Source organism: Mesoplodon densirostris, chromosome 2, assembly GCF_025265405.1.
Source record: "Mesoplodon densirostris isolate mMesDen1 chromosome 2, mMesDen1 primary haplotype, whole genome shotgun sequence".
In the NCBI taxonomy this organism is placed as follows: Eukaryota; Metazoa; Chordata; class Mammalia; order Artiodactyla; family Ziphiidae; genus Mesoplodon; species Mesoplodon densirostris.
Genome location: NC_082662.1, coordinates 167,471,810 through 167,497,139, shown reverse-complemented (window position 1 = coordinate 167,497,139; position 25,330 = coordinate 167,471,810). Strand labels below are relative to the sequence as shown.

At 44.5% G+C, this 25,330-nt stretch overlaps 1 protein-coding gene across 1 annotated transcript in view; it reads right to left on the bottom strand.

Moving 5' to 3' along the window:
- The window catches only part of GPA33 (glycoprotein A33), a 34,113-nt gene that overhangs the window by 5,176 nt on the left and 3,607 nt on the right, over positions 1-25,330 (bottom strand). The window contains exons 2-4 of the mRNA XM_060088612.1: positions 20,073-20,227; positions 16,203-16,419; positions 8,851-9,003 (exon numbers count right to left, since the gene is read on the bottom strand). Of these exons, the coding sequence (XP_059944595.1) occupies positions 8,851-9,003; positions 16,203-16,419; positions 20,073-20,227 (525 nt within the window). The remainder of the gene's footprint in view (positions 1-8,850; positions 9,004-16,202; positions 16,420-20,072; positions 20,228-25,330) is intronic.

Genomic DNA, 25,330 nt, shown 5'->3' with positions numbered 1-25,330 from the left:
ATGAAAAGGGAAAACCTACAAACTAGAATACTCTACCCAGCAAGGCTCTTGTTCAGATTTGATGGAGAAATCAAAAGCCTTACAGACAAGCAAAAGCTAAGAGAATTCAGCACCACCAAACCAGGTTTACAACAAAGCTAAAGGAACTTCTCTGGGTAGAAAAGAAAAGACCATAACTAGAACCATAACTAGAAACAAGAAAATTACAAATGGAAAAACTCACCAGTAAAGGTAAACATACATTATGGGCAGGAAATCATCCATACACAAATATGATACCAAAACCACTAATCATGAGAAGAGAAGAGTACAAATGCAGGATATTGGAAATGCATTTGAAATCAAAAGACCAGCAACTTAAAACAATCTTGTATATGTATAGTCTGCTATATCAAAACCTCATGATAGGGACTTCCCTGGTGGTCCGGTGGTTGGGACTTTGCCTTCCAATGTGGGGGGTGTGGTTTCAGTCCCTAGTGGGAGAACTGGGATCCCACATGCCTCACAGCCAAAGGGCCAAGGCATAGAATAGATGCAGTGTTGTGGCATATTCAATGAAGGCTTTAGAAATGGTCCACATCAAAAAAAAAAAATCTTTAAAAACTAAAATAACCTCCTGATAACCGCAAACTGAAAATCTACAATAGATACACACACAAAAAAGAAAAAGGAATCCAAACAGAACACTAAAGTGAGTTATCAAGAGAAGTGAACAAAAGACTAAGGAGAAAAAAAAGACCTACAAAAAAACAAATCCAAAACAATTAACAAAATGACAATGAGAACATACATATCAATAAATACCTTAAACATATATGGATTAAATGCTCCAAGCAAAAGACATAGACTGGCTGAATGGATACAACAACAAGACCCGTATATATGCTGTCTACAAAAGACACACTTCAGATCTAGAGACACATACAGACTGAAAGTGAGGGGATGGAAAAAGATATTCCATGCAAATGGAAATCAAAAGAGAGCTGGAGCAGCAATACTTATATAAAATAGACTTTAAAGTAAAGACTGTTACAAGAGACAAAGAAGGACACTACATAGTGATCAAGGGATCAATCCAAGAAGGAGCCATAACAATTGTAAATATATATCCACCCAACATAGGAGCACCTCAATACATAAGGCAAATGTTAACAGCCATAAAAGGAGAAATCAACAGTAACACAATAATAGTAGGGGACTTTAACATCATACTTACATCAATGGACAGATCATCCAGACAGAAAATCAATAACGAAACACAGGCCTCAAATGTCACATTAGACCAGATAGGCTTAATTGATATTTATAGAGTATTCCATCCAAAAGCAACAGAATACACCTTCTTCTCAAGTGCACATGGAACATTCTCCAGGATAGATCACATGCTGAGCCACAAAGACAGCCTTGGTAAGTTTAAGAAAATTGAAATCATATCAAGTATCTTTTCTGACCACAACATTACGAGATTAGAAATCAACTACAAGAAAGAAACTGTAAAAAACAAAAACACATGGAGGCTAAACAATATGCTACTAAACAGCCAAAGGATCACTGAGGAAATCAAAAATACCTAGAGACAAGTGAAAATGAAAACATGATGATTCAAAACCTATGGGACACAGCAAAAGCAGTTCTAAGAGAGAAGTTTATAGCAATACAATCTTACCTCAGGAAACAAGAAAAATCTCAGATAAACCACCTAACCTTACACCTAAAACAACTAGAGAAAGAAGAATGAAAAAAACCTAAACTTAGTAGAAGGAAAGAAATCATAAAGATCAGAGCAGAAATAAATGAAATAGAGATGAAGAAAACAATAGAAAAGAACAGTGAAACTAAAAGCTGGTTCTTTGAAAAGATAAACAAAATGGATAAACCTTTAGCCAGACGCATCAAGAAAAAAAAGGGAGAGGGCTCAAATCAATAAAATTAGAAATGAAAAAGGAGAAGTAACAAATGACACTGCAGAAATACAAAGGACCATGAGAGATTACTACAAGCAGCTATACGCCAATAAAATGGACAACCTGGAAGAAATGGGCAAATTCTTAGAAAAGCACAACCTCCTGAGACTGAACCAGGAAGAAATAGAAAATGTGAACAGACCAATCACAAGACTGAAATTGAAACTATGATTAAAACACTCTGAACAAACAAAATTCCAGTACCAGAGGGCTTCACAGGTGAATTCTATCAAACATTTAGAGAAGAGTTAACACCTATCCTTCTGAAACTCTTCAAAAAAATGGCAGAGGAAGGAATACTCCCAAACTCATTCTATGAGGCCACCATCACCCTGATACCAAAACCAGTCAAAGATACCACAGAAAAAGAAAATTACAGGCCAATATCACTGATGATCATAGGTGCAAAACTCCTCAAGAAAATACTAGCAAACCAAATCCAATAATACATTAAAAGGATCATACACCGTGATCAAGTGGGATTTATCCCAGGGATGCAAGGATTTTTCAGTATCCACAAATCAGTCAGTGTGATACACCACATTGACAAATTGAAAAATAAAAACTATATGATCATCCCAATAGACGCAGAAAAAGCTTTTGACAAAATTCAACACCGATTTACGATAAAAACTCCAGAAAGTGGGCATAGAGGAAACATACCTCAACATAATAAAGACCATGTATAATAAACCCACAGCTGACATCATACTCAATGGTGAAAAGCTGAAATCATTTCCTCTAAAATCAAGAACAAGACAAGGATGTCTGCTTTTGCCACTTTTATTTAACATAGTTTTGGAAGCCACAGTAACCAGAGAAGAAAAGGAATCCAAATTGGAAAAGAAGAAGTAAAGCTGTCACTGTTTGCAGATGACATGATACTATACATAGAGAATCCCAAAGATGCTACCAGAAAACTACTAGAGCTAATCAATGAATTTGGTAAAGTAGCAGGATACAAAATTAATGCACAGAAATCTCTGGCATTCCTATACACTAATGATGAAAGATCTGAAAATGAAATTAAGAAAACACTCCCATTTACCACTGCAACAAAAAGAATAAAATATCTAGGAATAAACCTACGTAAGGAGACAAAAGACCTGTATGCAGAAAATTATGACACTGATGAAAGAAATTAAAGATGATACAAATAGATGGAGAGATATACCATGTTCCTGGATTGGAAGAATCAACGTTGTGAAAATAACTCTACTACCCAAAGTGATCTACAGATTCAATGCAATCCCTATCAAACTACCACTGGCATTTTTCACAGAACTAGAACAAAAACTTTCACAATTTGTATGGAAATACAAAAGACCCCGAATAGCCAAAGCAATCTTGAGAACGAAAAATGGAGCTGGAGGAATCAGGCTCCCTGACTTCAGACTATACTATAAAGCTACAGTAATCAAGACAGTATGGTACTGGCACAAAGACAGACTTTTAGATCGATGGAACAGGACACAAAGCCCAGAAATAAACCCACTCATCTATGGTCAATTAATTTATGACAGAGGCAAAAATATACAATGGAGAAAAGACAATCTCTTCAATAAGTGGTTCTGGGAAAACTGGACAGCCACATGTAAAAGAATGAAATCATAACATTCTCTAACACCATACACAAAAATAAACTCAGAATGGATCAAAGACCTCCATGTAAGACCGGACACTATAAAACTCTTAGAGGAAAATGTAGGCAGAACTGTGTTTGACATAAATCACAGAGATATCTTTTTGGATCCACCTCCTAGAGTAATGAAAATAAAACCAAAAATAAACAAATGGGACCTAATTAAACTTAAAAGATTTTGCACGGCAAAGGGAACCATAAACAAAATGAAGAGACAACCCACAGGGTGGGAGAAAATATTTGCAAAAGAAGCAACCAATGTGGGATTAATCTCCAAAATATACAAATAGCTCATGCAGCTCTATGTAAAAAACAAACAACCCAATCAAAAAAATTGGCAGAAGATCTAAATAGACATTTCTCCAAAGAAGACATACAGATGGCCAAAAAGCACATGAAAAGATGCTTCATGTCACTAATTATCAAAGAAATGCAAATCATAGCTACAATGAGGTATCACCTCACTCCAGTCAGAATGGCTGGCATCAAAAAGTCTACAAACAATAAATGCTGGAGAGGGTGTGGAGAAAAGGGAACCCTCCTACACTGTTTGTGGGAATGTAAATTGGTACAGCTACTAGGGAGAACAGTATGGAGGTTCCTTAAAAAACTGAAAATAGAGCTACCATATGATCCAGCAATACCACTCCTGGGCATATATATGAAGAAAACCATACTTTGAAAAGTTACATGCACCCCAGTGTCCATTGCAGCACTATTTACAACAGCCAAGACATGGAAGCAACCTAAATGTCCATCAACAGATTAATGGATAAAGAAGATGTATTACATATATACAATGGAATATTACTCAGCCATAAAAAAGAATGAAATAATGCCATTCGTAGTAACATGGATGAACCTAGAGATTATCATACTAGGTGAAGTAAGTCAGACAAAGACAAATAGTATGTGATATCACTTATAAGTGGCATCTAAAAAAATGATACAAATGAACTTATTTACAAAACAGAAACAGACTCACAGACTTAGAAAAACTTATGGTTACCAAAGGGGAAAGGTGGCGGGGGTGGGGGTGGAGGGATAAATTAGGAGTTTGGGATTAACATATACACACTACTATACATAAAATAGATAATCAGCAAGGACCTACTGTATAGCACAGGGAACTCTACTCAATATTCTATAATAACCTAAATGGGAAAAGAATCTGAAAAAGAATAGATATATGTATATGTAAAACTTAATCACTTTGCTGTACACCTGAAACTAACACAACATTGTAAATCAACTATAATATAAAATAAAAATTTTTTAAAAGGAAAGAAAAAATTATAAAAGTACTGGATGCTCATTACAAGAATTTATTCATGTATTACATTACACTCATTACAAAAATATATACATGTTATACAAGAATTTATGACATAAAACTATTACTTCAATTCAGTCCAATGTTTATATGCTCATCACATCAGCTCAAAACAAGATGATGAGTGTCCCTGTCCTCTTGGCGTTTCCAGTATATAAGAGAAGACAGACATGAAACAATGGTGATTACAGGGTGCTTTATAGAGTTCAAAATGGAAGTGCAATTTTATCTTAATCTCACTTGAAGGGTCAGGGAAAGCCTCTATGAAGAGCAGAGAATAAAATAAAAATCATCTGTAATATCACCAGCTGTAAATAACAGCACTTTGATTTAAAGTTATTTTCTTCCAATCTTCTTCACATACACTTTCTTCAGATTCTTCCCTTGAAACCTAGCATGCTATTCTCTGGATTCTCATTTTCTATAAAATGCTACCCCTTCTATCCTAGAATTCCATACCTTGGTGCATTTTCTGGAATACTGCTTACATGTGATGTTAACATATGTTACTGAGAAAGGGGTCTACGACAAAAGCAAGTTTAGAAATCATTGAGTTAGAGCTTCTGATGTGCTAATGAGCACTGGGCATCTCCAACAGGGGGTTTCGATATTAATGGTCTCATTTTGTAAACCAATTGGATTTTTATATTTTTAAGAGGCATCTTGAAGGAACACAAGAGCATTCTGGGAAATGCTCTATGACCCTGGGCAATGTTTCAGGGGTGTATAGCTCTTATCAGAGTCCCACTATTTTAGCACGTGAAACTCAGTCTATGTGTTAAATGTACACAGCACACTGCAGACAGATAGAAGGCAGAAGACCTCAGACTCCTCCAGGACCTTCCCAATTATCAGAGCCCAGCTTGGAGCTCCTGGCCTTGCTTAGGGTGTGGGAACATGTGGCATCCTAGGCCAGAGTCAGCACTATGCTGCCCCAGTTTCTCAAAACAAACAATGGACATTAGAAGCTACTTTTGGATTAACCAGTGCACACACATTGCCACAAGACCTGCTTTGATTCTGATCTGGGGCTCTCAAGCTCCTTTTCTTTTTGGAAAGGACCCAATAGTTCCTGAAATCTGGCTACAATGAATATTTCCGCTGCAGTGGCGACACCTTGTGGTCAAGAAGGGAAATGCATAGGACAATAGGGCTCCCACATTTCCTTCTGCTCCAGCTGGGGAGAGGTTTACCTCCAGAGAAGCCCTGGTCTGCCAGAGACACTGATGTCAAATTGACAAGATTTAACTTTCCTGCCCCCCCACCCCACCCTCTGATCCCATGTTTTGTCAACAAGCTCGGCTGCCTTCAAGATCTTCCCTGGCTGCTGGGAGCAGGGCCCATGCCCACCCTTCAGAACATCCTCCCCTAAAGTGCTCCCGCCCCCCTCCCTCCTTCCTTGATATCCAGATTACTACTCCTTCAGTACATGAATCTCAGCTGACTGGGACAGCTCAGAGCCATCACATATGTGATCTCCTCTTACTCTTTTCGTAGCCTTTCGGGAAGGCAGTAAGTATAATGATAGTCCCAGGTTTTCACATGAAGATATGAAGGGTCAGAGAGGTTGTGAGTGACTTAAGCTACAAAGTGGAGAATTCGGGACTCAAAACCTTGTTTGAGGATTCCAGATTCCCTGTTCTTTTTACTGCTGGCTTGCCTCCAGGGCCCCGTGGGGCAGGGCGGAGCCAAAGGCTTTGAGAACCACTCCCACCGCACAGCACCATCCAGATGCAAGCTTGTGTTGTTATTACCATAAACCATGCTTTTCTGGGTCACTCCCAGGTCCCAATTCTGACTCTGAGTAAATCTTATCTAGAGGCAAGATAAATCTTTTCCAAAGTAACTAAGTGAATCTCCCTTTAAACTACTTTTCATGCCCTCAGGTTTCTCCTCTTTTGGATCACTGAAAACCTAAGCTTTGGTTTCTAACAGGCAGAGGAGTCTTTCCTGATGGAGGCAGGAGAGCTGTGAGTGGGGTGCCCGTTTCCTACAGGGCAGAGGCCAGCCTCCCTAGCCTGATGCACAGGCCCTGCACGATCTCTCATTGCCGCTTTTCTTACGGCGTTACCTCCCATCCTTCCCACATGTGTGGTTCCTGTGCTGTTCTCCAAGCTTGGCCTACTCATCCTTGAGGACCCAGGCCAGATAACAGCTAATAATTCTACCAGGCCCTGGTCTCAGTACTTTATACGTACTTTTATTTAATCTTCACAACATCCCTATGAAGTAAATACTAGTTTCGTGCCCTTTTTATAGATGTACAAATGAAGGCACAGAGAGGCTAAGTAACTTGCCAAGGTCACACAGCTAACAAGTGGCAGAGCCAGGATTCAAGCCCACGCCGTGCTCCTAACCAACATGATCTCCTGCCAGCTCAAGTGCCCCCACCTTGAAGAAACCTTCTTTGACCCCTTTATGCCTACTCTGGGTTCCAGCACCACTGGATACAAACTATTGCAGCATTTGCCACCTTGTAACCCTCAGCTTTGGGCCCACCTGTACACACTTTGCTGGAAGGTCAGACCAACCAGTGTCCATGGCTGACCTTCTGCGACCATTGCTGGAGTCCCTGGGCTGTTCACAGGCCAGAGGAGAGCTGCCACATGGTTTTGACACATTCAATAAAACTTGCCAACCAGAAATACGCAAACAAAACCAGAAGCTTGTTGAAATCCACAATACATCTTCTACTTTACATTGAATAGAGTGGGTTCTACTAATTCCTTTTTTAATTTTAAGAAGTTCTTGTTTTGCCCCCAAACAAATGAACAGTAGAGTGGTGAAGTTCAGCCTGGTTTGACCGGAGCCCCTGTCTGTGCATTCACCCGGCAAGGCTCACTGTCCTGTCCCATCTCCTCAGAACCGTTGTCTACATCCACTGCTCCACCTCCCACTTCCTTTCCACCCACACTGGACAGAAAGTCCTCCCAGAAGTTAATCCAACAGGACCTTCCAGACCTTGTCTTTCTTGATCTTCAGGAGTGGTGAGTGCAGCTGGCCAGGCAGCCAGTGTGCACAGGGGCCCAGGGATTCCACCGGGGTTTTCCCACATCACTTGGCTCCAAGGTAATGACAGTGGGATGTTTATACAGCTCTTTTTTTTTCCCCCTTTCTTTTTTTTTTTTTTTTTTTCAGTTTGTTTCCTGACCAAAAGGTCAAATACCAAGCTGCCCTGTACAAAACCGGTCCCCTGACAACCATAGCAGAACCTACCATTTCCTTCCCTGAGAATGTGGTCCTGTAGTTGGGTGCGACCATAAAATGGGGGTGAGTTTGGGGGATGGGGATCCCCAGGGGAGTCTGAGATGGACCTGCCTGGGTAGGGGATGGGAATAGGAAATTCCCCACCCTTAAGTGGAGCCATAGAATTAGACTTGAGGCCTTAAATGTATACTTTAGGACATAATCATAATCAACACTAAAATCCCACCTGGTGCTTTTGCATCGACTGGTTACTGATACTTGCTTACTCAAGAGATTTCAGTTATGGGGAATAAAGAAAACAAGTTAACATTTACTACATTATTATTTCTCAAAACAACCTATGAGGTAGGTGCTATTAAGAGAAAATGCTGGGCTTCCCTGGTGGCTTGGTGGTTGAGAGTCCGCCTGCCGATGCAGGGGACGCAGGTTCGTGTCCCGGTCCGGGAGGATCCCACATGCCGCGGAGCGGCTGGGCCCGTGAGCCATGGCCGCTGAGCCTGCGCGTCCGGAGCCTGTGCTCCGCAACGGGAGAGGCCACAACAGTGAGAGGCCCACGTACCGCAAAAAAAAAAAAAAAAAAAAAAAAGAGAAAATGCTGCTTAGAGAGATGGTCCAAGATATTGCAGTGCCAAATGCAGGGTGGAGGGAAAGGGGCACCCTTCGGGGTGGGGGTGGGGGCTGGCCTTCCTTGCTGACCCCGTTACCTGGTGCGACTTGACGCTCCTGGTGCAGGACGTCATAACTTTTCCAGCTGTACTGGGGGACTGGGGAGCCCTCTTTTGATTGGCAGGTCAGCTGGATGTTGTTCCCAATCACAGTCTCTCCCTCGATGCTGCAGTCTGGCTTGGAGGGCGGCACTGTGTAGGGGAGGGGCCCAAGAGAAGCCATGAATTAGTTGGCGCTTGGTGATAGCCACCCCCCACCCCAAACACACACACAAACGTACATACTGCCTTGTTTGTTCACAGGCAGAGAAATGTGGAGACCATTCTTAGCTCACAGGCCATATAAAACAGTCTGAAGCCTGGATTTGGCTGTAGTTTGCCTACCCTTGGTTTCGATGAAAGCCCCTCTCTCTGAAGCCCTTCAATGCTAACTTCTTAGGAATGTTCCCTTCAGTTAAGCATTACCGTCCTCCCGTGCTTTGCTGGTAAAATGCAATTGCCACAAGTGACTGGGTGATAGGAGAGACCCCTGGTGGCAGCAGGGTTATGTGTGGGGCGGAGAACGAGGGCCGAGGGGATGGAGGGGCCAGAAGGAGCAGACACAAGAAAAGGAAAGCCCACAGAAGGGAGGTTACGGGACTTCCCTGGTGGCGCAGTGGTTAAGAATCCGCCTGCCAACGCAGGGAACACAGGTTCAAGCCCTGGTCCGGGAAGATCCCACATGCCATGGAGCAACTAAGCCCGTGCGCCACAACTGCTGAGCCTGCGCTCTAGAGCCTGTGAGCCACAACTACTGAAGCCCACATGCCTAGAGCCCGTGTTCCACAACAAGAGAAGACACCTCAATGAGAAGCCTGCGCACCGCAACGAAGAGTAGCCCCCGCTCACCACAACTAGAGAAAGCCTATGTACAGCAACGAAGACCCAACGCAGCCAAAAATAATAAACAAATAAAATAAAATTTATTGACAAAAAGAAAGAAAGGAGGTTACCAAAACCAACTGACCACCCTCAACTAACAAGCCTAACCTGATCTCCCAGAATTCCTGAAGACCTTAAGCCAGGGTCTTTCACTCAGCACTGTTAGTTAACATACCGCTGTGTAGAGTGGTTTGTTCTACAAAACCTATTGGGCACCTACTGTATGCCTGTCATTGCTGGGCAGGGGGATGACCTAGTGAGTGAGTTTTCATGTTCAAGGAGTCCAGTGGGGGCAACAGACAAGTAATCAAGCAAGGACCAGGCAGGAGGCAAGGATGCTGAGACAGGACAGGCATGACAAGGGACACTGACCCAATCACAAAGCCAATAGTAGACATGATTGGGGGAGGGGGGCAGTCAGAGAAAGAGAGGGAAGGGCACTCCAGGCAAAGGGAGCAGCCTGTGCAAAGGCCCTGAGGCAAGAAGCATCGAGTATGCCTGGGACTTCAGGTCGTGTCCTTGAGGGTGGGAAGAGGAGGACACCCGGTAGAGAGGACTATTACTGGAATTCCCCAGTGGCAGGCTTGTCCCCTCTGCTTCTTTCTTTATGTGCCCCCTTGGATGGCTTGTTTGCCCCAGTAAATAGCGCTGCCCTTTCTACAATCTAGACTGCACAGGTGCATGGTCACTGGGCACGGAGGGTGAATTCCAATCTCTGTTTGGCCCAGAGTTGCCAGGAGAAGCTACCCAGGACACATCTCTCCCCTCTAGCGCCACAGCCCATGATATTTCCTCTCTGACACTGGCGGTGGTGGCTGGGTGTGCCCCACGTCTCCTGCTATCTTAGTGAGGGCCAGCCAGGCATGGGGTGAGCGTGGGCAACAGAGGCATTTCCTACTGCCACCCCCAATCGGACAGTCCCTAAACCTAAGGCCCCAGGTTCAAGGACAGGACTCAGGTGTCCAGGCCCAGACCCACAGGACTGAAGCAGCCTGGGAAGGGAGCGGCTGCTATCCACGGGCCACTCTCACAAGTTGCCCTCCCGTCCTCCCTGCTGACCCAGCAAGCAGGCACCTGGGGGACAGAGAAAGTGAGCATCACTTCCGAGGAGACCCAAACCAGGTCAGGGTTGCTAAGCCAAGCTTTATCTCTTGAGCTCTCCAGAGGGACAGGAATATCCCTCCCCACCAATCAAAACTGTCACCTTTGTTTCCAGGTATGCCTTTACCAGGAAGCTAAGGCTTTATTCCACAAAAAGAGAGCCGGCCACAAATATAATACCACTTTCGAAGTCTCACATTGACTCAGAGTCATGCTAAATGTGCATGACTGGTAGCCAAGCCTTTCCACAACCGGGTTCCTTTGTAATACAAGCCAAAAAGGAGAGAGAAGGGACTGGGGCAAATGAGCACCTAGAGAAACACAGAAAACCATGCTGAACATATCCGAAGACTAGCTTTCTTTTTTTTATGCCAATAGCTGCCATTTGCCAGTAGGCAGTGGTTTTTATTGTTTTGTTTTGTTTTTAATATTTATTTATTTATTTGGCTGCTCGGGGTCTCAGTTGCGGCAGGCTAGTTGCCGGCATGCAAACTTGGTTGTGGCCTGTGGGATCTAGTTCCCCGACCAGGGATCAAACCCCGGCCCTCTGCAACGGGAGCACGGAGTTTTAGCCACTGGACCACCAGGGAAGTCCCGAGACTAGCTTTCTTATACCACTATTTGCTGAGGGAAAATTATTGAAAGCAAACCCTTAATCCACTCCGAGGCGGCAGGAGAGATAATGGCAAACAAGGAATCAACCATCTCCTAAGAGACCCACCTTATGGAGGAATGTATCAGGGTCCTTTCCCAGGGCCCTTAACCTCGGCCCCCAAACTGCCTTCCCGGCTCACCTCATCCTAGGCACCCCCAGCCCTTGCTCAGCTCAGACCCCTCCCTGAAGCTCCCCTCCTCAGTCCCCCCCGTCAAGAACAGCTAGGACCTTGAATCAGACAGATCTAGTTCAGACTGCCCTTCCACCCGCTGCGGGGGTGGTGTGAGACCCGCGGGGACTCTTGTGGATCTCGGGTTCTCAGTTGGTGCGTCCCATGTCCCCAAACAGAATGCAGATACCACCTGAATACTTATAGAGGGCGGAGTGAAGAGAGGCAGCCGGGGACCCTGCGGGTTCCCAGGCCTCTCCAAAGCCTGCAACTCCTGCCGAAGACGTCAGGGGGCGCCAGAGGCCGGGGAGACGACCTATCCTGCCCGGCGGCGCCAGGTCCCCGGTACCCGGGCCAGGTGGTTTCCCCGCGGTGACCAAGAGGGCGCGCGCTCCCCCTCGGTCCGGAAGCTCCGTGTTCGCGCCAGTTTACTGTGAGGTCACGTAGCCCGAGTGGGTGGACTCACATAATTAAAGCCCTTCTGCCTAAAATTAGCCCAGCAGCAAAGCCATTCGGAGAGAAAACTTCTTAAAAAAGGGGTTTTACTGGGTTTCTTAACATATAGTACCAAATTATCTTTTTTTAAAGCAAAACATTCTTTTCACCGAGTTGCATAATCTCAGATTAAACTGTAGCCTTTGCCCTTCGAGTTAACTAATTCCTCTCTTAAAATGCAGCTGGCCCTGAGAGGGGAGGGGAAGTTGTGATATTCTCACCTGAGTGGGTTCCTGCTGCCTTCCCCGAAGCTGCCGGAAGAAAATGGGAGCTATTTAAGGGAAGTCAGAAGGAGACAGAATTTGCCCGAGAAGGACCAGGTGGGTCAAAGTGAGGGACTCAGCTGCGGGCGAATCAGGGCAAGGGGAGGGATGGGAGTGGGGTGGGTGATGGGGCAGTGCAGAATACAGAAGAGAAACAGGAGAAAATTACTCATTTTCCTGGCTGAGTAGTATCTCCCCCAGGAGCTAATGCAAATAAAATTAACCGCTATGCACGCAAAACGGTTTGATGCACCATTAATTACAATAGCTTAAACTGGAAACAGCCTGAGTGTCCAGTCCAGGGACAGAGGGACTCTGCGTCCGCTTGCTGGAGTGGCATGAAGCTTAAAGAACAGTAAGTGCTAAGACAGCAGGAAGTGTTAGGTGATGTGGAATGAAAAGAGAAAAGTGCCAGTCGTTAAGCTACAAATTCAGTTATGTACATAAATAAGCTTGTGGATAGGATCTGGAAGAAAACATGGAGAAATATAAAGCCCAGTGATATAGGTGAATGTTTTTCTTTTCTTGTTTCTTCTTCTTTTTTTAAATTAGTTTTTTAAAGAGGCAAGGGATCACCAAACACAGCTATTTGTTTATTTGTGTTTGGACTAAGGTTGTTGTAGCCAGGCAATAAGAACAGGACAGCAGAGCAGAAATAGGCTTCTTTCTAACAACCTTCTGTGCATTAGATATTTTGACATAAGGAGCCCTCCACAAATAGGTAGAATCCCCTGATTCAATGGAGCCGGTAGAAAAACACATCATGGTACTCCACCTAGTCTGGGGCAACTAAAACACAGCTGTAAAAATGCTATAAGGGCTTCCCTGGTGGCGCAGTGGTTGAGAGTCCGCCTGCTTATGCAGGGGACGCAGGTCCGTGCCCCGGTCCGGGAGGATCCCACGTGCCGTGGAGCGGCTGGGCCCGTGAGCCATGGCCGCTGAGCCTGTGCGTCCAGAGCCTGTGCTCCACAACGGGAGAGGCCACAACAGTGAGAGGCCCGTGTACCGCAAAAAAAAAAAAAAAAAAAAGCTATAAGATGATAAAATGTGGTGGTGTCAGCCTTGTCCATGAGATTAGGGGAGGATGTTCCTAAAGCTCTAAGACCATCAGAGCTCCCCATGAAAACCTTGAAATAAACATCCATGCACTCACAGGGTGGCAGGGCTTCAGTGTCCCAGACCCTAAGCTGAGACCTTCAGTGTGGAAGAGCAATTAGAGAATCTCAGTTCTCAATGAGTGATGTTTCCAAGATGGGTACGTCCTGTGGACAAATGAGGGCGACGGGCACATCCAGGGCTGGCATTGCTCTGCCCCTTCAACCTCCTTTCGCTGGCATGGGCTCAGGAAGGGGAAAACACAAATTAATGCTGTGACATGATAAAACACACTGGCAAGTCTACATCTGCCATAGAGTGAAAGAGAGTATACCGAGAAGTAAACCTAGAAGAGTTTGGGAATCATCCCGAATTGGAAGGGTTGCTGGTTGGGAATGGCAAACTTACAGGGTGGAACGGTGAAGGGCTTTGGATTTGATTTCCATCAAAGCTTGGACACCTTCTAGTGGTCAGTTAACCTCTCAAGTCTCAGTGTTCCCTTCTATGAAATATGAGTGTTAATACCCACTTTCACAGATGTATTGCAAAGGTTAAATGAGATCATATCCATAAAGCACTTAGTGAGATGCCTGGCACATAGCAGGCCCTTAATAAATGATTGTGAATTTGTGTTACCTGTAACAAGATGCAGCCCTTATTCCACTGCTGGTCCCCAAGATTTAGGGGGTCCGCACAAAGTTAAGGAGAGGTGTGAAGCTTATTGGATGTTAAATTAAAATACTGACTTGGACTGAACTGGGTTTTTTTTTCACCTAGCAAATTAACAAAATTTACAAAACTTAAAAAAATTGATAATATTCAGCACTGGCAAGAATATAGGAAAACAGACATGGTCACATAATGCTCAGGGCAGTAGTAGTTGCTTTAGGGAAAAGTAATTTGCCGGTATGGAGTAACGTTTAATGAAGGCATAGTCCTTGACCTAGAAATTCTACTTTTTAAAATTTGTATTTCCTTGATGCCTAATGATGTTAAGCAATAGAAATCCTTCTTTTAAGAATCTATCCAGGGCTTCCCTGGTGGCGCAGTGGTTGAGAGTCCGCCTGCCGATGCAGGGGACATGGGTTCGAGCCCCAGTCTGAGAGGATCCCACATGCCGCGGAGCGGCTGGGCCCGTGAGCCACAACTACTGAGCCTGCGCTTCGGGAGCCTGTGCTCCGCAACAAGAGAGGCCGCGATAGTCAGAGGCCCACGCACCGCGATGAAGAGTGGCCTCTGCTTGGCACAACTAGAGAAAGCCCTCACACAGAAACGAAGACCCAACACAGCAAAAATAAATAAATTAATTAATTAACTCCTACCCCCAACATCTTAAAAAAAAAAAGAATCTATCCAATAGAAACAAATATAATACAGTGAAAGAATATATATATGTATATATATATATATATATATATATATATATATATATATACACATATATATATATAGTCAGTATTGTTGGTACAAAAAAAAATGGAAACAGCCTGAGAATGCTCATCAGTATGGGACACTGGAATAATCATAGTACATCCATGCATGGGAATGTATTCTATTAATAGGTAGATTTGTATGCATTGATCTGGAGAAATGTGCATGAAACATTAAGAAAAAGTTACAGAATAATCTTTATAATATGATCTCTTTTTTTTAAAGAAAAGTAAAGAAACAAAAAGAAAGCGTGTGTGTGTGTGTGTGTGTTGAAAGGACATGGAGAAGAGTGTGGAAGAATACACACAAGTACTAGCCTTGGCCACCTTGTTAGTAGGAGGGTGCAAGGAGGAGATGGTTATTCTTTATTCAGGGCTTTATTGTTTGACTCACTACAATGATTCAAAAACCCAGGTAGCCACCTTCTGTAATTAAAAATAAAATCCCACTATGTAGTGTAAAGGGGAAAAAATGAAGGGAACGTGATCCATTGCTTTGGTTTAAAGTATTGCTACCTCCCATGGTGGGGGCCATTTCTTAGAGTGGACACAGGCTGGGTGCTCACTAAAGTTTTTCCAATAACTGTTTGACGTTGAGTCAGGTGTCTACTTTCTCTTGGTCTCATCTGCAAAATGAAGAGACTAAGAGTAGGTGATTGTTCAATTATTCCAAAACTATAAACTGCAATAATAAGCTATTTGTGTAGAAAGAATGTTATCATGGGACATATTTCAGAAGCAGTAGAACCTGATCAATGGTGTGTTGGAGCCGAGGGGTGGGGAGATGGTGGTGTGAAGGGCTTCTACTGATTAGCTGAATTTAGGGCTGGGAAAGATGCCTGACCTGTAAGAGAGTCATTATTTGGCCCCCAGCATCAAAGCAAGGCAGTGAGAGTCTTTACAGTAGGATCTAGGATTTCCCCTTTTCTTCTGTTTAGTAAGTTTGGCATGAAACAGAGAGGAGCTGGTGTGAGGGAAAGAGCCCTGGACAGAGCAGGGATAGGATCTCCAAGGCTGACCCCCAGGGACCTCTCCAAATCAGCCCTGACCTTGGCCCTGGGGAGCTGTCTGCCCAGACAGAAGAGTATTTGGCTCCAGGGGGAGGAGCAGCACCCCAACCCCTGAGACAGATGGGGCGAGGGGAGGAGTCTTAGCTCCTGGTCAGGCCTTGCTCCCTGGCTTTACCTTACCAGCAGGGTGTCCCGCTCCTCTCACCGCCGCCCCTCTTCCTACCACCCCAGGAAGGAGAAGGAGACACTCACCCAGCACCAAGAGGCGGACGCGTGACTTGGAGACACCATCCAGGTCCGACAGCAGTGAGACGGAGCACTCGTACGTGCCGTTGTCATCCATGGTCAACCGGTCAATGGTGATGGAGGCATCTGACTGCTCGACGTTGCTTGATACATTGGCACGGTTCTGATAAAGTTCACCGTAGATGTAGGTTTTGGTCAAAAATGTCCAGGTGAGCACCCTTTCCTGTGAGGAAGAAGAAATACCACTTGGTCTTCAGCCTAAGGCCCTGGCATGATGCTCCAGCCTGCCCTGACTACCCTCATCCACCATTCCCAGGCCCAGGTGTACTGACACACCAACCCTGCAGAACAAAGAGCTCTATACAGGGTGTCCATTTGTGGATTCCTCTTATGATGTATTTATATGTTTTTAGTGAAAATATTGAAAGCCCAGGGCAGGTAGGCAGTTCATACCAGAGGAGCACTTGTGAGTAAGTGAAGCTTTCACCTCTTGTAACCTCTGGCACCTCTTACCCATTCCATTTTAGTTCATTGTCTGTTCTCAGACATTCAGTCAACCAATATTTATTGAACACCTACTATGTGCAGGCATTGTGCTAGGTAGCCATGCTTGGCTTCCAAGCCCCCTTTATTTATTTGACTCTCGCCTTTGGAATTTGTTTACTCATTGATATACTTATCATTTATCAAACAGAACATGGTACTAGCTAAGATCACTACTTCTGAATCAGACTGCCTCAATTCAAATCCCAGTTCTGCCATTTACTAGTTCTATGACCTTGAGCAAAATGCTGACCTCTCTATGACTCCATTTCTTCATCTACAAAGTGGAGATAATGATAATAACACTTGTATCACAGGATTTTTGTGAAAGTTAAAGTAGATAATATATGCAAAGCAGATGGCATCGAGCCATGGGCTTGATGAAGCCACCTCGGGTAAATGAGTAGAGAAACGGCAAGTCCCCAAGTTACTTCATTTGGAAAGGTCCGAGAGAGGTCAGAGAGATATGAGCAAAAGCCAAGACGAGGCTACCGGAAAGCCAAGGGAGGGAGATTCCAAGATAGGAAAGTGGTTGATAGTTGGAAAAGCTAGGGAGAAATGAAATAAGATGAGGACTGAATCAGCACACTGAATTTAACAAAAGAGAAGCTGCTGGTGATTTCGGTGGAGCATTAGGGGAGGAAGGCAGACCAGGCCGGGTAGGGAAGAGAGTGTGGAGACATAGCGTCAGGTCTGACGCCTGGGCATGCTCTTTACGCAAATCAGGAAAAGGTGCTCTAGTTGTTGGACAGACACATTTTTGCCAAGCTAATGGCGGTCAGGTGCCCTGGGCTGGGTACCCAAGTGCATAATCTGCCCAACCACATGCAACAGCCCTGGTAGGGGCAGATAAGTCAGGAAGCTTGGCTGAGAAGGGGAGGAGCAACACGGTGGGAGATGAGGACCTGTCTTGGGCTGTGGACCCGTCTGTGGATGCTGGTCTTTCCCAGCTCAGTTCTTTTCTGAACTACTGGCTCTGCCAAGGACTCTTCATGCCCCAACCCTCCTCCCAATCACAGCGATCCTAAGGCTTTCCCCTCCTGGGATCTCCCCCAAGTCACCCCCCAGCCCTTGCTAGGACCTGTCACAATAATCTCCTTGAGGGCATAGGTTAAACCCCTTGCTCTGCAGCCTTGCTTGCTCTCAAGGGGATTGCCTCAAACCCTTTAGGAAGTAAGGGATCCATCAGTCAACAAAAGATCTTTAGTATTTATCTCAGCACTCAGAAGTGTGCCTGCCAGAGACCTAACATCTTGTTTGCTGAATACACGTGACAGTGAAAGAAGGGGTCTTCAGTTTCTACAAGCTAAAGGCAGCAGCTGCCCTCTCTAGGTTTTTTCCTGGGGTTCTGGAAACAGATAGGACATGTGTTCTGTCCCATCACGGTGCCTTGGGCAACAGACAATAAGGTGCCTTAGGCCAAGATTTGCTCTCCTTTCTCATCGGCCCTGCTGCTCTAGGACTTCGGTGTCCTGGGTTCCCCTTTCTTTTCTGTCAGGGAAAAAGCTAAATGCTTTCACTCTGAGTAGTTGGGGATCTAATGCCAGGCATGTGTGCATTTTAAAAGTAGAACTCACTTTAAAACTTATGAATAGGGACCTCCCTGGCAGTCCAGTGGCTAAGACTCCATGCTTCCACTGCACGGGGCATGGGTTCCATCCCACTGGGGGGAACTAAGATCCCACATGCTGCGAACGTGGTCAAAAAAAAAAAAATGAATAGCTGTTCCTCTTCTTACAGTTAAAGAAATGTGAATTTGATCAATAATGAGATACTTTTTCACTCATCAAATTGGCAAATATCAAATAGTTTAAGACTACTCTGTGTTAGAGAAATAGGTGCCTACGCTGTTGTTGGTGAACGTGAAGATTGGTCTGACATCCAATGAAAGCAATTTGACATTATTTATCCAAATTTTAAATTCACACAGCCTTTGACCCAGAAGTTCATTTTTAATAATTTATCTTATATATAAATATATATTTATAAATAATGACAATAATATTTAAAATATACCTAGAGACATATATATAAGGATGTTTATTGCAGCATTATCTGTAGCAGCAAAATATAGGGAACAAACCAAATGTCCATCATTGGTACGTATAAAGCATTCATAAAATGTGATACTTAATGCAAATATTTTTTTAAAAATGAGGGCTTCCCTGGTGGCGCAGTGGTTGAGAGTCTGCCTGCTGATGCAGGGGACGCGGGTTCGTGCCCCGGTCTGGAAAGATCCCACATGCCGTGGAGCAGCTGGGCCCATGAGCCATGGCCGCTGAGCCTGCGTGTCCGGAGCCTGTGCTCCACAACGGGAGAGGCCACATTAGTGAGAGGCCCACGTACCGCAAAAAAAAAAAAAAAAAAACAACATAAAAACGAATGAGATAGATATAAATGTACTGACATATGGAAAGAGTTCCAAGGTATATTAAGAGGAAAAAAAGCCAAGTGGAGGACAGTATGCATGTAGTTTATATAAACATACATATTCATATACATATATGTAAATATATGTCTATGTTTGTGCGTGCATGGTATACATGTGGAGAATCTATAGAAGTCCATCCCCAAATCTGGTAATAGTGGTTGCCTTTGGTGAGGGGAATAGGGGACTGGGATTCTAGGGTCAAAAGTAGATGTATTTTCATGTGTGTGAATATATACATTCACATTTTCTTGAATTGGCGTTAAGAATCATTGGAAGGATACACAAGAAGCTAAATCTTAGCCAAAAGCGATATTCACAATACTGAATGATTGTAGCAGAGATACCAATCAATCAGAATAAATGCTGCCCCCAAAGAACCAGTACCAGTGAAAATTAGCCTTGCTGGGGAGGACAGGGAGATAGAAGGATTAGGGTGTGGAAACTGGGTAGATGGGACAAGAGAGGCAGGGATAGGAATGAGACTTCTCAATGTACACTTTCATGATGTTTTAATTTTTAAGCCATGGGATTACTATCTATTCTGAAATAGAAAATAAAATCTTCCCGTAGTCCCCCAAAGAACCCAAACAGGAAAAAACTATAACAAAATTTGGCCTCAAGGGAGAGCGCTATGCTAATCAAAAGGAATGATACAGTTTAGGTCATTTGAGACTGACCAACAGAAAGATGTTTTGGGGAAGGTGACTCTTTCACACTACAGGTGGCATAATATGGCCCTCCCTGGGTCCAACATTCACTGCTCCCTCCCCACCCGTCCCAGCCTGGGCGCTAACGAGGTTTATTCAGCCTAACATTTATTGAATGGCTTTGTAGTGCTTATCCTCCAAGAGGTCATGGTCAGGTGGTACTCATGATACTCCCAACTTTTTAAAGATCCTTACCGTATGACTCCTTAGAAGCTTGTCCCATTGGATAAATCCTTCTCGGTTGACAGAGGAAGTTTGGTAGGTGCATGGAAGGGTAACGCTCTTTCCCCGAGCAGCCCGAAGAACATCCTTTGGGGTTTCCACAGAGATGGCGTGGACAGTCACCCAGACTGGAAAGAAAGTGGGAAGTAACTGACATGGGCATTCATACTCATTGTCCACCGGACCTCTGAGGGAATGGCCAGTGATGCTCATGCAGCCACAGCTAGACACGCTACTACTGAGATCTCGGCCATGGTACACCAGCTGTTCTCCTCCAGGCCCGGGGTGAAGACAAACACGTGTACCCTGGTTCACCCTGTCCCCATCCCACAGCATCTCAACAAAGATAATTGTGTTGTGTGATGGGTAAAATCCTGGCTTTGCACCTCAGCCCCACCTCTTACACACTGTGTAAACTTCTGTCAGCCTCAGATGTCATCCATAAAAAGGGACACTAGTATTCTCAGAGCTCTTGGGAGAATTAAATAAGATAATATGTATAAATGCTTTGCTTAATGCCTGGCACATAGAACGCTCTCAATAAATATTTCCCACCGTCTTTTTTGTTGTGATGATGATGATGATTTATTCATTTATTTAGCAAATATTTATGGAGTGCTTAAATATGGTAAGAAAGTTGATGAATAAGATTAAGTCAAGGTAAAGAGAGAGAGGGTTCTCCCAGGGGAATTTATTCTGTATAAGTTTATCAGAAAAAAGATGAGAAAAAGAGTGTGGCCACATCAGTATCTCTCATCCCATACATTCTTCTTACCGTGTGACTTTGACTCTCCTCCATCAAGGGGTAGGGTCTATATCCCCACCCCTTGGATCTGGGTGGACCTATGACTACAGTGTGAGTGACACCCATTTGGCAGAAGCTCTAGTAAATGGATTCCTTCCAATATAGTCTGGATACCCTTTAAACTGCTGATTTTTATGCTGTTTCCCAGGGTGGGCAATTTCGTACTCAGGCCCATCAGCAATATCCCTCCTTACTGCAGGTTGCTGTGTTGGGGATTGGGTTCCCATGGATACAACATGTCTCTCTTTCCTACCCATTTCTATGTTGTCCTTCTATGTGCAGTAGCTGTGTAATCAGCCCTCAGATCTTCCTCAGGAGGAATTGCTCTATATGTAGGTGTAGATTCGGTGTGTCTGTGGGAGGAGGTGAGCTCAGTGTCTTTCTATGCAGCCATCTTGGGTCACTCCTGTACCAGTCCATATTTAATACACAACTTCTCTATGGCCATTTCAGGAAGTAGCATAGCATTGAGTTTAAATGCACAGGCTCCAGAGCTAGAATGCATCCATTGGAATTCCAGTTCCTTTATCTACTAAATGTATAACCTTGAGCAGTTTACATAAGCTCTCTGTGCCAGGGTCCTCACTTGAAAAATGGGTTGTTTGAAGATTAAATAACATGAAACGTGTACATTGTTTAGAATGATTCCTGACCCATAATCAGTGCTCAACATATGACAGTTACATTATGTATATGTGTGTTCAATATATTCTGTCTATATATATTCATATTGAATAACTTCCACTTCTCATCCCATCGTCTTTTGTTGACATCCTTAGAAGTTAATCACAAGAAATAACCACCTACCACCACCATGGGAGAACTATCATAAGGGAATAATAATTACTAATGATTATAACTAAAGAATCGATCAATTTTAGAGACCATTACAAAAGTGAGTAAAAGTCATTTTATGTTAATTTGTGAGGGAAGAGATTGAAATGAATGGATGAGAAAGAACTCATAAAGAAAAAGAAAAAATCTTGAACAAGTATAGAACACTATTTAAATGCTATTTGTAAACCTGAGAAGGATCTTTAAAGGCTGATCTGGTGCCCTGAGACACACTTACATTTTCCATAATCCTAGATGAGAATTTATCCTATGTTTAAGACCTTCACGCCAACAGCCATCACTGGAAATCCTCCACAGCTAATTAAATCCTTCTCACTGATTCAGTCAGTATCCTCTTTTTCTGACATCACTAGCAGCAAAGACATCTGGCTTAACTTCTCAATAATTTCCCATCATGAACTCAGAGGATTCTGATGTTTGCAATCACCGACTTTCTCACCCGCAGTTCTGTAATAAACTGTAATAAACCCAGTTCCTCTCCCCTCTTTCTATAGGCTGTTTATTAGCTCTGTGGCCCTCGTTTTTCTGTTCTGTGGAATCTTTGCATCCTACTCAGTGGATGAGACAAAACTACCAGGTGGGACATCTAATCCACCATCAGAAAACTCGGAAGTGCAGACGTTTGCTTCTAGAGCCTTCCAACAACCTCCCTTTCTACTTGTTTGTACACATCTACATTGGGTATCTTCTTTCCAGTTGCCAGAACCCACCCTCTCCCCAGTAGTTGCAGCTCTCCCATCCTGCTGCTGCCGACAGCTGTGTCCCTCATGCTCCAGAGGTATTCTTTCTTTCCTGCTCCCTCCCCACTCTCCTTTTTTTCTCAAGGCTGAGTTCTTCTGATATTCACGAAGACCATCCATCTGATAAGCCCATTCACTATAAGGTGTTAAAAACAAATAGTTCAGTGATGTGTTAACCTTCCCAAGGGTATACAAATTGGAGGAGCAGATGCTTTCACTTGCAAGGAAGGAATCAAGATCTCACAGCACAAGAGGGGTTTGCTGAGGAAGAAATTTTAAGCACATACACTGTCCTAGAGAATATGCCCAAAGGCTCTCAAGCAGAGTAGATGACTGTCCTGTGGGCCAGGGGTACCACCCACGAGTACCTTCATCCTCGTACTCTCTCATGAGAGTTCATTACATACGGCAGAGTGGCCAAGAGCACAAACGCTGGAGCCAAACTGCCCAGGCTGTCATCCTCATTCTTAGTTTTCCTAGCTGTGTAACCTTGCACAACTTAATTAACTTCTCTGTGCCTCAGTTTCCTCGACTATAGAATGAGGATCCTCATATTATCGAAGTCCAGGTTGTTGTGAGGGTTGGATGACGACATATTCAGCACGCACAACCTTCATCCTGGCACATAAGCAAGCACTACGCCAGCATTCTATACTATCACATCCTTCTCCTCTGCCACACTGGGTTTCCTTCCTTTTCATATCCTCAGGGCTCAAAAAACCGCCTAACACTTAGGAGATGCTCAAATAAGTGCTCCTGGACAGCAAACTGAATGAGTCCTAGAGAAGTTAAGTTTAAAAGATGGGTAGGATTTGCAGCCAGAGAAACTTGGTTGAAGAACTTACCTTACACATTGCTAGAAAATGTCCAAAAAAATTAAAGAAAGAAGAAAAGGAGCCCAGAGAGGGGATGCCAAGTCTGCAAGTGGCCCCAGATGGAAATGGGAAAGGTCATTTAACCTCCCTAAGTGGGTGGGGTGTGAAGAGACAGCTTGAAGACTCCAGGATTGCTTGGAAATAATTAAGCCTTGTTAAGAAGATAATAAAGTGTCTCTTGAGAGCTAACCAGAAAGCAATACATCCAAGGAGAATAATGAAATGCTCGATGGACGGGCGGCTTTAGGCGGACACAGCACATTATGGGAACCCTTGGGAAACTGGCAGGAATGCCTCCACTTGGCAAAATCCATTTGCTCAGAGAAACCACATTCTTAGTTAGAGAGGAGGTGCCCGAGGCCAGAAGGGGCCCCTCGCACCCCAGGACTAGATACATGCTCTGACATTGAGAAAGCGCTGGTCTCTAGGGAAAGGGGTGCAGCTCACACACGCACGTGCATGTTGGTTTGTCCTGCCCCCCACAAGGTGGGAATGACTCCTGGAGGCTCTCAGACTGGCAGATGGGGGAAGAGGGATGGAGAGGTGGGGAGGGGGGTTAGAACTCCATGGACGTTTGAGGAACTCTTTGTTCAACATGAATCTTTAGGAATCTATGAATTCCGGTCAATTTAATGAATTTTTCCTAAGGCCCTAGTTTAGTGCAAGGCCCTGGGAAAATGATCAGAGGCATCTTCATGCCCCACCTCCTCCAGGAATCCACCTGGACCATCCCAGCCCTTACTGGCTTCGCTGAAGCGCTTCAGGGAGCATGTACCCCATGCACACGTCATTCTCATGTCAGTGTGGGTCTATGTGTGCGGGCTGTCTCTCCTCATCATATGGCAGCTCCTTCCAGCAGGGTCTGTGTCTCAGACTTGTCTTGTACCCATCGCTTGCTAGTTCCCACCCCAAGGTATGTACACAGAGCTGGGTGCTAATAAGACTTTATTGATTGAGTGGTTCATGACACAGTCCCTGCCTAGGAAGCAGTTAGCCAGCATCACTGTCAGCCAGCATCCTAATAGAGCCTAATTAAGTGTTGAGTGCAAATGATAAGGAGTTGGTGCCCTGGGCAGAGAGGGCTGCTCCAGGGACAGAATGATCTGGGAACAGAGACAAGCCCAGCAGGCAGGGAGGACATGGAGACAAAACCTGAGTGCTGGGCTTCCCTGGTGGCGCAGTGGTTGAGAGTCCGCCTGCCGATGCAGGGGACACAGGTTCGTGACCCGGTCCAGGAGGATCCCACATGCCGCGGAGCAGCTGGGCCCGTGAGCCATGGCCGCTGAGCCTGCGCATCCGGAGCCTGTGCTCCGCAACTGGAGAGGCCACAGCGGTGAGAGGCCCGCGTACCGCCAAAAAAAAAAAAAAACAAAACAAATCTGAGTGCTGCCAAGGTGGGGTAGTTTGAGGAGCAACTAAACTTTACCTCCAAGTCAAATATGTTCTCCACTGGCTGTCTCAATACTGAAATGCCCACTGCTGAGTGAAGGCGCTGAAGCCCCTGCTGAAACACAAGTGCCCTCTGGGAGGGAGGGAAGACACAGTGAAGTGACTCTCTTCCTTTAACACGTAGGGCAAATCCATTTCCTTAATTAGCCCCTCTCATCCACCCATCCCTAGAAAGGATGGGTAATGTTGATAGAAACAAATGCAATTAGGAAATTGAGGCTTGGAGAGAAGCAGGAGAGAGTAAGAAGGAAGGGAAGAGAGATAGGATAAGAGACGCTGAGAGTAAACCAGCTTTGCTGCCTGGTGAGGATCAAAAGGGTAGGTACTCATTCATTAACACCCACCCAGCAAATGGCTGCTTGGATGCCCCTGTTCCAGGGACTCTGACAGACTCTGGGCAAGCAGACAAAATGGCAAGCAGAGACAGACACAGTTCCTGCGTTCATGGTGTCTGATCCTCTGCGTCAGTCAAATGATAATAAATACATAATCACAGAGGCAAATGTA